The 16,975-nt window shown below is 39.6% G+C and overlaps 1 protein-coding gene across 2 annotated transcripts in view; it reads left to right on the forward strand.

The window, feature by feature from the left end:
* CHD6 (chromodomain helicase DNA binding protein 6) overlaps positions 1-16,975 on the forward strand; it is a 133,435-nt gene that overhangs the window by 17,899 nt on the left and 98,561 nt on the right. For both annotated transcript variants that reach the window (XM_011974957.1, XM_011974956.1), the window contains exons 2-5: positions 200-347; positions 2,092-2,241; positions 15,815-15,877; positions 16,910-16,968. In XM_011974957.1, the coding sequence (XP_011830347.1) occupies positions 200-347; positions 2,092-2,241; positions 15,815-15,877; positions 16,910-16,968 (420 nt within the window). The remainder of the gene's footprint in view (positions 1-199; positions 348-2,091; positions 2,242-15,814; positions 15,878-16,909; positions 16,969-16,975) is intronic.

Raw genomic sequence — 16,975 nt, forward strand, 5'->3', positions numbered from 1 at the left:
AAAGTGAATTCTGCGTTGATCCATGTAGATATTTCTTCCCATGTTTCTGTTCATTTCTGGGAAGAAACTCTTGTAGATTCCCCATTAAAGCCTGCCCTGGCCCTAGAATTCCAGGATGTGATTTCATGATGTTGATCACATGAGAAATCTTAGTTTTAAAAACTGCCCAACAGTTTTAATTCTGAATTTCTCCTTGTAGCAAGGAGCAAGGACCAACCCCAGTGGAGAAAAAGAAGAAAGGAAAAAGGAAAAGTGAAACTACAGTGGAGAGTTTAGAGCTGGATCAGGGCCTGACGAACCCATCTCTGCGGAGTCCTGAGGAGTCCACTGAGTCTACAGACAGCCAGGTACAGCTGTGACCGGGAGACCTGGTGGAGATTACAGCTGCTGGATGGGATCTGGCTCACACTGATCCTGTTGCTCCTCTCTGCCTATCTCTAGCACACTCCCTAGCCCGATCAGTATACTAATGATATCCCAGTTTTCTAGTGGTGTTTGCCTCATTCCTGAAAAGTAGCAGGATATTAGGCTGCAGAAGGAGTTGATGTGGAAAACAAAGTTGTGAGCCAAGCTTGTAAGGCCTCTTTTGCCATGCAGGTAATGCATTTAGTGCTCAGAGTGCCAGGCCAGCCTGTACAAGGACATTTTCATAATCCCAGATGCTGGGAAAGTCAGAAATGTATCCATTATGCCAACAAGTAAGGAAAGTTTGGCCAAACATGGAAACATGGAGTTGCCCGTCTAAACCAGATTCCTAAAAATATGCCAAAGTGTGCCCGTGACAGTGTTAGGGACTTTCTGAGTTGAGAACCGCTCATGAGCATGAAGGCTAATATTTGAAAGTGCTCTGTTTCCTCTGATATTCATAGCAATTTATCTGAGCCACGCTGCTGCAAGGCTCATTTAGAATAAGACTGACGTACTATACCTTCCAGGATCATCTGGACCTTCATGGGTTTCTCACTGCTCTTCCCTGTAGGAAAATGACAGCTAGTAATGTCATAGTATTAATAAGCAGCAGTGTCTGGTGTCAGAGCAGACTCCTCACTGCCTATAAACTGGGGCTGGTGGCTGTTAAGTGTCTAGATTGGCAGAGGAGCCAGGCACACTGAGTTGATGGAATTTGGCAGGGTATTAGGTGTTTGTAGAATGGTGATCTGTATGTGGTGTTGGGGAGAGGTTTTTATGTGGAATCCCTCATATAAAGTAAAACATCCTAGAGGCAACTTAGTGAAGAAGTGATAGGAACACAAGAGAGATGCTCAGGAGGTATCTTGTAGAAGAAAAGAGAGGTGGGATTTTGCTTTTGCTTTTGTTTTTTAAGATTTAAATATTTGAGAGTGAAATGGCTGGTAAATGGTTCCCTGAAGTGATTCTACTGTTGAGATATGATGAGTATGTAGAGATGAACTGTATGCTGTTCTGTTGGTGGAAAGCCACTGGGCTGTTTTGTTGTTGAATATTAAAAGGTACAGGCTTCTTAATTAGAGATGAATCCTTAGATTATCACAATCAAGGTGACTTAGGAACCTTGTTTTGTCACACTTAAGATGTCTCCCTGCATTTCAAGAAGCATTACGAGATTCTCAAAGTAAAACCAAAAAATTGATACTAACTAGTTTTCTAACTACATTTTTAGAAGTACACAGTAAGGATGGTGAATTTAAGCAAAAACAATAAAAAACTGTCATCATGTCATAAAATCTGTGCTTCCAGCAAGTGCTGGAAGGGACCCAAAAGATGATAGAGTTCAGCTCCCATCCTTGCTTTATTGGAGGAAAAGTGGATTCTGAAAGGGGGGAAGTCACTACCGTTGATCAACAGAACACGTCTTACTGGACAGTGAGACATTACCCCTTCTTTTTAGTGGATCATGGCAATTTGGAGATTGAGCTTTTGTTCTGTCCCCTACTCCGCTAGATCCCATTTTGACTGAATTTAGTCCTTAAAAGAGTTGTCTTTAAGAAAGATTTCTTTTGTAAGGCAAGAAAGCTCTCCTTGGCTTATTAGTAAATGTAGATGAGGGTCTTCTTATGTAGGCTGTTGTCTTTCACTCAGAGAGTTTCTCTGACGGGTGTGTTTGCCCTGCAGAAACGACGCTCGGGAAGGCAAGTAAAGCGCAGAAAATACAATGAGGACCTGGACTTCAAAGTGGTGGATGATGATGGGGAAACAATTGCTGTTCTTGGAGCTGGTCGAACGTCTGCACTCTCAGCTTCTACACTGGCCTGGCAGGCGGAGGTATGGCCTTTGCATGAGGGTACTGACTTTGGCTGGACAGTCATTTTGACCTAGATGACAGAGTTGTTTCTTGGCCCTTTGCTAAAGCATAAGTCAGATCATTTTAACTGCTGCTTGTAGCCTTCAAATAACTTCTTGTTGCACTGGGAATAACATTCAGACTCCTTACTGTGCTCAGCAGGACCCTCTACATCACTCTCGCCTTGTTCCACCAAATTCTTCATTTTTTTAGATAAACAATTTTTCCCTGTCCCATTACTCTCCAGCCAAAAGACTATCTTTTAATGCATTGAACTAACAGTCCTTTTCCACCTGTAGACCTTTGCCTCTGTTCTTCCTTCTGCTTGGAATGCTTTACATGACTGGTTTATCAGTTTTGCCTAAAATGTTATCTCCTTAGAGAGATCCTTCTTGACTCTTTTATCTAAAGTAGATTCCTGCCCCTCATCCCAATGATGTTCTATTTCAGCCCCTTGTATGCTTCCTTAAAGCACTTACGACAACACAAATTGCATTTGAATGTATCTGATCTCTGATGTTGTTTTATTTGTCTCTCATTAAAAATGTGAAAGTCTTGGCCGGGCGTGGTGGCTTACACCTGTAATCCCAGCACTTTGAGGGGTCTGAGGCAGGTGGATCACTTGAGGCCAGGAGTTCGAGATCAACATAGGCAACATGGCAAAACCCCGTCTCTACAAAAAAAAAAAAATACAAAAATTAGCTGGGCATGGTGGTGCAGGCCTGTAATCCCAGCTACTTGGGAGATTGAGGCACAAGAATCACTTGAACCTGGGAAGCAGAGGTTGCAGTGAGCTAAGATCGCATCATTACACTCCAGCCTGGGTGACAGAGCAAGACACTGTCTCAAAAAAAAAAAAAAAGAATGTAAAAGTCTTTTGTGTAATAAATAGCTGTTAAGTGGATAAGATCAAATGAACTAGTAATTACAGTTGGAACTCGGAACTCTGATTCAACAGGCTTGTATTGCGAGTCTAGATGTGCTGGGTACAGAGGCTGCACAGAAGCAAGACTGGTCAGATGTATAGGAAGACAAGGACTTAGGAGGAACTTTTCCAGCATGAACTTCATAAAGCCCCAGAAACTGAATGGTACCACAAGCTGTGATATGACAAATGGATAATCTTGGCTGGATGCTGGGGTGTAATTTGAGGGGTAGTGAGAGAGGAGGACTGAGAGGTAGGAGCAGTCACAGTGTGAAGGGCCTTGAATATCACCTAAGGAATTTTGTTTTTATCATGCAGATTGGACAAGGGATAGGAGGCACTGATGTGTTGAAGCAGAGGAATAGGACCACTGTATTTGCATTTTAGCAGTTTCTGTTGGCAGCAGTGTCAAGAAAGAAGATGATAGTATTAGCACTTGATACAGAGGCACTAGAAAGGAGAAAAGGGTTAAATGTTGAAAAGAAGGAGGTCTGTGCCAAGGAGCTTATAGAGAAGAAGTGAAAAGCAAGACAAGAAGCAGGCTGTGCATGTAGGAGGGGCGTTATTGCCAAGAGCACATTCTGGGACATGGCTGGCTGTTGTTATGGAGTCAACTGTTGCTGACTTGGCAGAATTCACACTCTGTATGGAGTGGTAGCATCACAAATACCTGTCATTCCTCCTGGATGCTAGTGTATCTTATGGAAGCTGATAATACTTTATCTTCCTTGACTACCTTGCCTCCAACTTAAACCATTTTCATATAATTCCACATATTCTTTCACTCTATGTTTGCATAGAAAGTAGCAGGGAGCAGGGACTATTGTCCCTGTTTTAACAATGAAGAAACTGAAGCCCAGAACGATCCAGGTCAGAGTTACATAGCAGCAATTAATCAGTGACTAGCATGTAAGAGTTGATTTCATGTCTCTGCTAAGGGTTATCCAACTAATGAATGTAACAGTAGGAATAATAATTTGATGTATTGTCACTATAATACTTTTCAAGCAAATATTAATATTTAAAAATAGCCCTTGCAAGACTGCCATGAGGTGATAGAATTGTATTGCTTTGTAATGGGGTTTTCATTCCTTGGGGATGTTATGGTTGGTTTGGTAGTTAAAACACTATACGGAATTTGATTTTCTCCTAGTAGCCATTTAGCCTAAGCCATTAACCATATTTCAGATGTTGTTATGACTTCTCCCTTGGCACCTGAAGGGCAGCAGTAGCTGATCTAACTAACAGAAATAGTTCAGGAAATGTTGGGTATCTTATTAAGACTCTTTTTTTTCTTCTAAGGATATAGCAAAGAGAGGGTTTATATATGGAGAAACATAAATTAGAATCTGAATTATATCTCAAAAAAATTTACCAAATTTAAGGAAGAGAGAGGCCTGATTCATGGTTTTGGCTTTGGCATTCAGAGAAGTGCGACCATGTGGGGCTGGCCTCTGAGCCAAGGCCTGGCCTAGCATGCAGGGCAGGCCACACAGCCAGTGAGGGGACTGGAGAGATCGGCTTACCGAGTGATTTTCAAAATTGGTGCTCTGTAGAGTCCTAGTTGCTGCAGAACCAAAACAGCTCCACTTAAAACTGTTTTTACATACTGGGCTTCCTGAGGAAGTTTGAACAAAGATTTCCCACACTAACGAAAAGCCTGAAAGCCTTGAATCTCATCTGGGATTCCAGGCAATCTCAAGGCACATCCAGTGGCACAGAAAATCACTGAAGAAGAGGAACCTTTTCCTATATCCTTCTCCCGGGGCCCTCTGGGTGGGTGTCTGCCTGTCTGCTAGCTTTAGCTCGGGGCAGAGAAAGGGCTGGAGTCAGCACCAGAATGGCCCCGCTGCCATCTCTCTGCAGATCTGTGCAGTATCTTCTCAGCATGCTCAACCCACTTCTGTGACTGCTGGCCCTTGTCCCAGCCCCAGATCACAACCTCAGCATTGGTTACCAAGTGGTGAGTTGCTAAAACATCTTTACACACGACTCACTTTAGCTCAGGAATGGCATATTATCACAGCTGTGCTTTGGACTCTGTAGCACAATCCCGTGCTTGGGATTCAGGGGTAGAAAAGTTTCCATCCTAAATGTGACTCTTTATTTTCTTATTCTTTGTCAAACTCATTTCGGTGTCTGGAACACAAACAAACTTTTAGAGTTCTGTGGTGTATTTTATTTACAATGTATAGACTGTTGGCAAGGCTGTCTCAGTTTTTGCCTCCTGCAATTTGGGTGGTTTGTGTGATTTTGCCTTTTGGAACAGAAGGACTTGAATTTGAATAAGGCTTTGGCTCGTGGTTTTCTCCTGTGCTGTGCTCTGTGTCTGCGTACAGCGCACTCTTCTTTGATAGGCCTTTTTCTATACCTGGCAGGCTGAGCTCAGTTGTTTCCTCCTCCCGAAAGTGCCTTCCTCCTCCGAGCTGGGGATAAGTGCCCCTCCCCTTTACTCTTAGTGCACTCTAATATGTTTAACTGTCCTTGTCCTTTGGACACCTGCCAAATTTTTTGTTTCCTTCTTCTAAACCATGAGTTATGTTAGTGTAGGATTTGTATCTTTTTTTGTCCTATGTGCCTCTCAGGTAGGAGAGTTTCAATAAAATAAAATTTACATTTACTCCCAGGAACTATTCAGATGAAGTGGCACCTTCCATCCTCTGCTCGATAATGTTTTTCATTATTGTAATTATTATTCCCTAAGTCTAAATTCAGCTGGGACCCTTGTACCACTTACTCATAGCCTGTGATGGTCCTGATTTTCAGTGCCTCTGCCATACTGTTTTGATGATCACTCCTGATTGTTCCCCAGTCAGATTGCAGAGTTTTGCAAAAACAGGCATCACTTTTTAATTTATTGTAATTTTTCTTAGCATAGGTAGAACTTTATATTTCTGCTGGTTGGTAGCTAATATAAAGACCTATTAGTTGAACTTATCAAATACTTATTCAGTGAGTGAATAAATATGTTTAAAACTCATTTTGGTATGAAACTGGTAATGATTTGTTTAAACCTCAACTGCTTTAAAACTCAAACTGGTATGATTTGTTTAAACCTCTGTATTAGAAAGGAAAGAGATTTTTCTTTTCTTCCAGGCTCTTGTTTCCTCCATTTCCGTATACTGGCACTTTTTCCTCACTGGTATTCATCTCTGTCTCACTTAAACCCTCAGACAGGCCTCTTTTCTGAGGCTCCTTGCTGCTATTTGGCATTGCCGTAGCTTCATGCCAGCGTGTGTGACTCGGTGCAGAAGTGTCCGTTAGGGCCCTTCATCATAAGGCTCCTATCAGCTCTGCCTAGGTGGGTAATTTCTTGAGTCTTCCCATTTCTTCACTGGGTACAACCACCAATTCCCACACTGTCTTTAGGTTGTTTCCTGTATTTGTTTCCTCTTGGTTTCTGCTGCCACCCCCTGTGCTGAGCCCAGTGTACAATTTACTGCAGCACACACTTCTGTAGTTTGCCTGCCACAATTCTCTGCTCTCCCCAGTCAGATACCAGACTAACTTTCCGAAAATATCAGGGAATTGCTGGTATTTCTCAGTCTCCTGCTCACGAAATCCAAGGTGGTTACTTTTTAACTCCCTTATTAGATCAAAACTCCTGTGTTTTCTTTTCTTTTCTTTTTGTTTTTTAAGATGTGGCCACACACTACCTGTTTACTCTCATTCCTACTCCTCATTTTGTGTAATGCTTTCAGTCTAATAAGGCAGGTTACTTAGCATGCATTCTAGATATGCATCATACATCCTGTAAGATTGTTCTTTCATCTCTCATTTCATCTTACCTTTCTCTTTGCTGTCCTCTTTTATGAGCCAGTGTTCTTTAGGGCCCAACTAAAACCTCACCTATGCTGTGAAATCCATGCTGTTTTCACTTTCTGAACTCTCATTGGACTGTAGTTACTGTTTGACCAATTAGCATTTACCCTGGGATATTTCTAAGACAGATATGTTTATTTTGTCTTCCCTGAATGAGTGTAATCCCCTTGAAATTGGGCATAAAGCTTGATACTGGTTTTGTATATTCCATGGCACTTGATAAATACTGTGGTTTCAAACCTGATTTGCTTCTTGTTATGCTCCCTCCTTATGGTTTGCTAAATAGAGGTAAGAGAGGTAGTTGGTTGAGGTTGAAGGTAAATAGGGTTAAAAGTTTTTGAAAATTTTCCCTAAGGATAAAATATTAAGATTATATAAATCTCTGACATAAAAAGTGTATGAATTAAAATGGTCTTCTTTGAAGGATAATTTAAGGAAATTCCAAGCAGTTGAGAACAGATGGTTGTTATGGAAGTGTGTCTGGCAAGCAGATTTAGTTTATATCTGTGTGTATCTGTATACACTGAGTGTTTATACACACATGATCGTACTTATGCACAATCTCTGTTCAGAAAAAAAAAAAAAAGATTCTGATTTTCCAGTTTCCTTCCTACTTCGATGTGTATTTCGGAAATGCTGTTCCCTTTTCATTTCATTAAGATAAAATAAAAACCTGTTTTCCATATTTGGATGATCACTATTGATTCTTTAACATGAGTGCTTACCCTCTCTTTTTTAACAGTGCCAAAAAAACAAATTGAAATTTTATTTCAAACTCCTTAATTTTCACTTGAAAATTTCCTATAATGAAAAGTGTTTAAACCCTGACTTCTTTTAATATTCAAAGTCCTGTGCTTTCTTCATCCATGTATTAAAGTTTCTTTAGATTTGGTCCTAGTTAAATATTCTGAATTGTAATCAAATTCCTATCATCAGAAACCATTTTTATTCTTCATGGTAGGTAGAATAAGAAAATATTTGAAGCAATCTAGTAGTAAGGAAGAGAACTTTGTTCCTTTCAGTGTGTGTGTACATGTGTGGATGCTTGCTTGCTAGTCTGGGGTATACAGACTTAGGAGCAGGTGGGGAAAGTAGTCAGCAGTCGTGAAAGTTTACTGCTTGCCCACAGATATAACTCATATGTCACATCATTTCCAGAGCCTCTTCTAATTCGCCCAAGTGCTCTGGCTTCTGTATTCTCATAGTACTTGCTTTTTACTACTGTTACCATGTTCTATTGCAAAATCTCCTAACATTATTTATTTAGAAATATTTATTGAGCACCTACTGTATGCCAAGGACTGTCTAATTTCTGGAAATAACACCAGGGAACAAAAGAGACAGAAATTCCTGCCCTCGTGGAAAAGCCTGCAACAAATTCACAACTGGTCTCTCCTTCCAACATTTGCCACATTTTGAACCTACATGGCATGGGAGGCCAAAGGACCTAGGTCAGAACTTCCAAAGAGTAGAAGTAAATAGGGAGAGGCTATTAATAAACCTTAAATAAGAAAATTACCTAGTACATCAATGGCAGTAAATGCCATTCTAAAAATATATTAGAATAAGGGTGATGCAGAATTCAGGGTGAGGATTGCAATTTTAAATAGGGTGGTCAGAGTTGCCTTCACTAAAAGTATCATATTTGAGCGAATAATAGAAGGAGGTAAAGGAGAGAGGGAGTTGTGCAGGGCAGAAGAACATCTTAGACAGAGGGAATAGTCTATACAAAGTCCTGAGATAGAGGCATGCATGGTATGCATGAAGAATAGACAAGGATAACTGAACCATAACAGATGAGGTAGGAGGGTGGGCATGGACCCTATAGGATTTGTAGACATTGGAAGATGTTTAGTTTTACTTTGAGTTAAAAGAGAAGCCTTTTAAGCAGTGTAAGCAGAGGAATAGCTTAACAAAAAAGGTCATTCTGGATGTTATGTTGAGAATAGACTAGTGGGGCAAGAACAGAAGCAGGGAGACAAATTAGGATACTCTTGAGAATAATCTGGGTGAGAAATGAAGGTGGTACAGACCAGGTTAGAAGCAATGGAGATGGTGAAAAATAGGCTGGCTTTTGGACATACTTTGAAGATAGAGCCAACAAGATTTCTAGGCCAATCAGATATGGTGTATGGAAAGGAAAGAGAAGAGTCAAGGATTACACCAAGATTTTTTGTTTGAGTACCTGAAAGCATAGTTTACTCTAACTCAGGTGGGAGAAGACTGTAGGTAGGAGGGGTAGGAAAGAGGGATTGGATAGGAGTTTAGTGTATGGATATTTTAAATTTGAAATACCTCTGAGATACTCAAGTGGAGATGGCGTATAGGAATTACATATATGAGGCTATTGCCAGGGGAGAGGTTCTGAGCTGGATGATGCCTGTATTTAAAACCCTGAGACTGAGTGAGATCACCAAGACAATGAATACAGATAGAAAAGAGAAGAAACCCAAAAACTAGGCCCTAGACTGCTCCAGTAATGAGAGTTAATATTGGAAAATATGTATATATAAATTGCAAAAAGCTCTTTTTAAAGGCATCATATAGCTGTGGAAGCAACGAGAATGAGATGAACTAAAATATCAGACAGTAAGGCTCATCCCTAGGTGGGCTGATGATGACTGGCTGTTTTCTTCTCTGGAGACATTTCCCAGTTCTGGGAGTGGGCTGAGGGTCAGGTTTGGCCCAAACAAAAGAGACTGTTCTGGGTAGAAGAGAAACCATCTGACGCTACTGGGGATTGAATATACAGGGCTGGTGGAATGTTTGGAAACTAAAGAAATCCCCAAAGCAAGGGGATTTCCTCAAGAGACTTCTACTGAATTCTGGGGTATCCCAGGAAGCTAGGAGTTCAGCCAGAAGGCAGATTGAAGTTTCATAGTCGCCTGGTACTTAGGAGACAAAAAAATCACTAAAGGAATGGACCTACCACAGAATACTGACTCTCGCTTAAGGTGTTTGTCGGACTTTTAACCTACGTGGGGCAGAAGACTAAAACACTAAGCTCAAAACCTCCATAGAGCATGTTTCAGGGCTCAAGAGAAAAAAGACCTGCCACTCTCACTCAGTGACCCTGGATACTCATGTTCCAAAAACAGTAAAATAAGAGGTGGATTGAATCTTAAAACAGTAACTCAGTCCTAACCCAACTCAGTCTCTGACTGGATCAAAGGGACCATCCCCTCGCCCTGGTTGTCTAAGAGAAAATGGGAAATACTTGTAGTACAAAATACTGTTTGGAGCTGCCACAATTCGTTTATCCACAGTGTCCAACATAAAATAAAAAATATTAGGCATTCAAAGAGGCTGGAAAAGGTGGCTAAAAATTAAGAGAATAATTATATAATAGAAGCAGACCCCAGGTGACCCAGATATTAGAGTTGGCAGGGGGAAAGAACTTTAAAATAACTATGATTAAAATGTTAAAGAAAATAGAGGGGGCCAGCACAGTGGCTCATGCCTATAACCCCAGCACTTTTGGAGGCCAAGGCTGGAGTATCACTTTGAGCTTAGAATTTCGAAGCCAACCTGGGCAACATGGCAAAACCCTTCTCTACAAAAAATACAAAAATTAGCTGGGTGTGGTGGCTTGCACCTCTAGTCTCAGCTACTTGCAAGTCTGAGGCTGGAGAATCATTTGAGCCTGGGAAGTGGAGGTTTTAGTGAGGTGAGATCGCTCCATTGCACTCTTCAGCCTGGGTGACAGAGTGAGATCCTGTTTAAAAAAAAAAATAGAGGAAAAGATGGATAAGGTGAATTTTAAAGTGAAAACTTCCAACAGAGAATTAAATCTATAAAGAGAATCAGGTAACAGTGTAGAACGAAAAATCCAGTTTATAAAATTCAAGACCAAGTGGATAGGTTTATAAGTAGATTAGATGCAGCAGAAGAGAAGATGAGTGAATATGAAGACAGATCAATGGAAAATTTCTAAAGCACATAGAGGAAAAAGAATGAATCAAACAGAGCAAAAGGTGAAAGCATGAGAGAGAGAGACAAGTGGGGTGCAGCTAAAAGTTCTAATGTATTTCTTTCTTTTTTTTTTTTTTTGAGACAGTCTCACTCTATCACCCAGGCTGGAGTGCAGTGGTACTATCTCAGCTCACTGCAACCTCTGCCTCCTGGGTTCAAGCAATTCTCTTTCCTCAGCCTCCTAAGTAGATGGGATTACAGGTGTGCACCACCATGCCCAGCTAATTTTTGTATTTTTAGTAGAGATGGGGCTTCACTGTGTTGGCAAGGCTGGTCTCAAACTCCTGACGTCAGGTGATCCACCCACTTCGGCCTCCCAAAGTGTTGGGATTACACATGTGAGCCACTGCACCCAGCCGAAAGTTCTAAGTATTTCTGATTGGAGTCCTAGGGATAGAGGAGATTGGAGCAGAGTAGCATTTGAAGATATAACTAATGACCAAGAATTCCTAAACTGATGGAAGATATCAACCAGTAGATTCAAAATCAGATAACTCTGAAGCAGGAAAAATACAGAAAAAGAAAACCATACTTAGGCATATCTTAAACTGTAAAAACCAAAGACTGAGAGAACATTTAAAAGCCGCAAGAGAAAATCTGATGGATAATATTGTATTAAGTAGTACAATATTGAATGCATTCTTTCCTGAATTTGGGAGTAAGAAAAATACTTCACTGTCATAATTTATACTCAGAAATACAATGTAGGACCTGGCCACTACAGTAAAGAGAAAGAATAAATAAAAAGTTAAAAGATTAGAAAGGGAGTAGTAAAACTTTTTTATTATTTGTAGATGACATGAGTGCGTATGTAGAAAATTGAACAGAATGTACTAACAAATCATTATAAATAATAAATGTAGATTTAGTTAAGTTGCTGGATACAAAGACAATATGCAAATACACGAGTTTTTTATTTCTATAAACTAGCAACATAACATCAGGAAAGGATAATTATTAAATCCCATTTGTAATAGCATCAGGGTATCAGATACCCTGGAATAACTCAAAAAAATACACAAGCTGTCTATTCTAAAAACATTGCTGTGAAAAAAGAAGACCTAAACAAATAGATGTAGCACATACGGGGTTTTGCTTTGCTTTGTTTTGTTTTGTTTTTGAGATGGAGTCTCACTCTGTCACTCAGGCTAGAGTGCAGTGGCGTGATCTAGCTCACTGCAACCTCTACCTCCCGGGTTCAAGCAATACTCCAGCGTCCCGAGTACCTGGGACTATAGGCATGCGTCACCACACCCAGCTAATTTTTGTATTTTTAGTAGAGACAGGGTTTCGCCGTGTTGGCCAGGCTGGTCCCGAGCTCCTGACCTCAAGTGATCCACCTGCCTCGACCTCCCAAAGTGCTGGAATTACAGCCGTGAGCCACCACGCCCAGCTACATACGGGTATTTAATACTGCTAAGATGTTTATAATTCAAATCCAGTCAAAAACTAAGCAGGACGTTTTTTAATTGGTGGAAATGTATGTGAAAATGCTGAAGACCTATCTAGCATAACCTGAGACAGTCATGAAAAAGAACTAAATTGGAAAGTTTAACTGTAAGACTTTGTAATCAGGCTATAGGAATGAAGACGGGGCAGTATTGCCGTAAGGATAGTCAAATAGATCAGCTGAACAAAATAGAGCTACCTTGTCCAGTATGGACCCTATCAGCCACATGTGCCTATTGAGTGCTTGAAATGTAGCTAGTTTGAATTAAGATGTGCTATAAATATAAAATACCATATTTTGAAGACTTGGTATCAAATGACTATTAAAATTTTTTTTAATTTTTTAGTTGATTACACATTGATAATATTTTAGATATATTGGTTTAAGTGAAATATATTATTAAAATTATTTGCACTTGTTTCTTTTTACTTTTTTAGTGTGGCTACTAGAAAATTTTAAATTACATTTAAAATTAAATGACATTACATTTAAATTTAAAGTTTGATTAAAATAAAAATTACAATTTACATTTGTAGCTTAATGACATTAGTGACAACACAAATTTCTTAAACAACACACAAAAACACTATTCATAAGAGAAAAGATTGATAAAATGGATTATATAGAATTTCTGTTCATCAGAAGACACATTAAGGGATTGAAAAGGCAAACCATAGACTGGTAGAAAATGTTTGTACTCTGTGTATCTGAGAGAGGACTCTTATTTAAAATAATTCTTGAAAATAAATTAAAAAGAATAATTTATAAAATAGGCAAATGACCTGAATAGGAGGTTCACAAAAGAGGATATCCAAATGACCAGTAAGCGTATGAAAAGAGGCACAGCATCCTCTGTTATCAGGAAAATGTGAATTAAAGAGACAACACTACACATCCACCAGAATGGCTAACATGCTAAAGACTGACAATATCAGGTCACCCAGAACTCCCATACCTTGCTGGTAGGTGTCAAAATTTTTACAATCACTGAGAAAATTTTTGACAATATTATTTATTGATTGATAATATTTATTAAAATTAGTCATCTACCTACCCCATGACCCAGTATTTCTACTGCTAGTTATATATCCAAGATAAATTAGCATATTTTTCCACCAAAAGACATAATTTATATGAATTTCTTGTGTAATACAAAAATTGGAAGCACACCAAATATTCCTCAACGGTAGAGTGGATAGTGTATTTATATTACAAAATACTACACAGTGTTAAAAAAGAATGAACTATTTACTGTACGATTCAGTTTACATGAGGTTTAATAATACACAAAACCAGTCTATGGTGGTAGAAGTCTGAATATTGGTTACTTACTGGGGGACAGGATTTTTCAGAGTGTTGGAAAAATTATGTAACTTGATCTTGAGTGGTAGTTATATAAGTGCATATGTGTATGTAAAAATTCAAGATGTACACTTGAGATTTCTGCATACTATAAGTATGCCATACCTCAATAACTAAGCATTATGTTAGCATGCCTGATAGTTCCTTGATGGCTAAGACTAGACATATCTCATTTACTTCTGTAAGACCAGTGCATAAACTAAAAGCACTCCATAAATAATGTGGGATAAAAATTTAGGAAAGAAATGAGGTAGGAAGCTGGTTCATTAGTCTAGTTTCTCTTAATCTAGCACCTGTTCACTGCCCACTTGCCATAGTCAGACTTTAGTTAGTTGGCTGCAAGATCAGTGGTCGTGGTCCTTGCTGCTCGTTAAAGTACACCTGGCTTTGGCCCTTTGCTGTTACCATCCTGACAGTGTATAAGTCTGAGTTTATGGAGCAGGGGGAGACTTCTTACATTAAGTGATGTAAATCAAGAAAAATAGCTGTCTCCACTCTGTGGCCTCAGAGAGTTTGACACTTTATTTCCTCGCTGTATTTCCTTCTTTCTTTTCCTCTTCCTTGTTATTCAGCATTCAACAAATACCTATTGATTATGCATTTCGTGGTCTAGCTATGTCGGTATATAAAACAAGGATCCCTGCCCTCTGAAGGTTTATGTAGTAAAGGGAGAAGACAGCAATAAACAGTGAACTGCCACCTCCTCCCTGCCACCTATCTATGTTTAGGAACCAAGCAGAACAAATACTTAAACAGAGAAACAAAACCATAGTCTGTATTCGCACCGCTTTCTTCTATTGTATGGTAATTATAGTTTATTTGCCTTCCTGTTGAGTGGTGAGAAGGGATGTGTGTGGTTTTGGATTAACTTCTGCATGGCATCTGGCACAATGCCATGTGTCTGAGAGAGCTTAGTAAATATTTGTAACCTTTGGGAGCATCTGCCTGTGCTTGCTTACTGATTTCCATAATTCTTTTCTGCCATGTGCCTTCCTCATTTCTTTTAACCCATCATCACTTTCCTGGGAAAAGCTTGATTTAAGATCTGAAGAGATGTTTTCTATAATTTTATGGCTTTACGCCCTAGAATGGGTAGACTGAAGGTATACAAATCACCTGTCTGGGACGTTCCAGCCAGGAACCCAGAATACTGAATTTGGCAATTACGTTGTTGTGATGAGTGTTCTTTTCATATGGTGTTTTAAGTTTCATATTGTAATAGATCTGAAAAGGTCACTGTGCATACGAAACCACTAAGAAATAATGCTGCTCGAGGTTCTAGAAAGAGTGTTAAACATTCAGTGTTTTTTAACTATAAATATTCTGTAGAAAGAGATTTCATGGAGACGTGGAGCACAGAAGTGTTGATGTTTATCTAGGGTAAAAAGGAATATGTTTTCAGTTGGGATTTACATTCAAAGGATGATCCGTGAAATAGCCTTTTCCAGCTACAAAAGGGGAAAGATGGTACAATTTTAATAGAGAATAATTATACCTTAATTTTGAGTAGTATGTGAAAACATTTTTCCCACAGTAATACTATTTTATCTTGCCACTGATCCAGTGAGATATGTATTTTTAACTCCTATTTTAATAGATTTGAAGACTAGGAGGTATTGACTTGCCTAAAGTCAATAGCTGGTAGCTATTAGAACTAATTTTAAGACCCCAGACTCAGAACTTTCTGAAAATTTTATGCATCAACACGTAGGTAGTTTTGCAAAGAAGGTAAGTCCGAGACCAATTTTAAGCATGTTAAATGCAGATCTGAAATTGAATCTGAAAAACATCTCTGCTCTTGTAATATAGTTGTGTCCAGAGCTTAGAAGCCACCACCACTTTGAATTCTAGGTTTGTAAAATGTTTGTGACCTTTTGACCACTCTGTGGCCTGACAGGAGGCCTTGGTACTCAAAGGTGAACTTTTGAATGAAGTAGTACCTATTGTTGTATTTCTTATAGAATTGTTTTCTTGGATTCTGTGGTTCCAGCAATTTTCTTTTTTTTTTCATCTTTGTCCCCAGGAGCCTCCAGAAGATGATGCAAACATCATTGAGAAGATCCTGGCATCTAAGACTGTCCAGGAGGTTGGTGGCTCGTGTTTCTCGCTTTTATGTCATTAGCACAGATTACATCTTCTATGAAGAGATTTTTGGCTAGAGAACCTAGAATGACCATTATTGGCTGGAGTGAGAGCTAGGCAAGAATATTGTGTGGCTAGCCAACACTTATTTTTACCCCTATAGAGCATTTTAGGACATAAAACTCTTAAAATATCTAGAGGGGCTCAAGCTAATGATTTCCTCCATTCTGATCCTAGCAAAAGGCATATATGCCTTAGCTGCTGTAGCCCACCAGAATTTAGCGGAGAGCCAAGAAGAAGAGATGGAAAAAAAGTTGTAATGGAGGCTAGGTTCAGTGGCTCATGCCTATAATCCCAACACTTTGGGAGGCCAACATCGGAGGATTACTTGAGCCCAGTAGTTCAAGACCAGCCTGGGCAACATAGTGAGACCTTGTCTCTATTTAAAAAATATATATACACACACACACACACACACACACCCCTATATGAGTCGTAATGGAAATGTTGTGGGGGTTCTTTTCTTCAGACATCTCAGGGCCATTGTAGGAATCACCTAGAGGAAATTCCTGGAGTGGTAGAGTATGTTGGTGCTGGTGAGAGCATGGCTTCCTCTTCAAGTATTTATGAAAGTAAACTTCCTTACTTGGAGAGTGAATACCATTGGCGTTTCAGAAGTGAGGCGTTAGGGGGACACCAGAGATGAATGTAGTCACCTCCATACCAGGCTGACATTTCTGGTATGGTCCTGACATTTCTCAAGAGACCTGGGCCAGTTTGGGTTTATCAGCTGAGTGCCATCCCAACCTAGACCTTGGAAGGACAGCACGAAGATCAATTTTTTACCTTGCAGCTCTGTATTCCACCTTTGGAAAACCTGACCAGTAGGTATCAGGAAAAGGCCTGGGAAAATGAAAATATGCTCAAGAAATCTTTATGGAAATCAGGCAGAGATGTTGATTACCTGTTTTCTTTTGGCTCAATAAGGGTGATCTGCCTGGGATCTGGGCTGATAACTGCTTGCTATTTGTTACAGGTTCACCCAGGAGAACCTCCATTTGACTTGGAGCTGTTCTACGTTAAGTATAGAAATTTGTACGTC

The sequence above is a fragment of the Mandrillus leucophaeus genome, unplaced genomic scaffold (assembly GCF_000951045.1).
Source record: "Mandrillus leucophaeus isolate KB7577 unplaced genomic scaffold, Mleu.le_1.0 Scaffold150, whole genome shotgun sequence".
NCBI classification, from domain to species: domain Eukaryota; kingdom Metazoa; phylum Chordata; class Mammalia; order Primates; family Cercopithecidae; genus Mandrillus; species Mandrillus leucophaeus.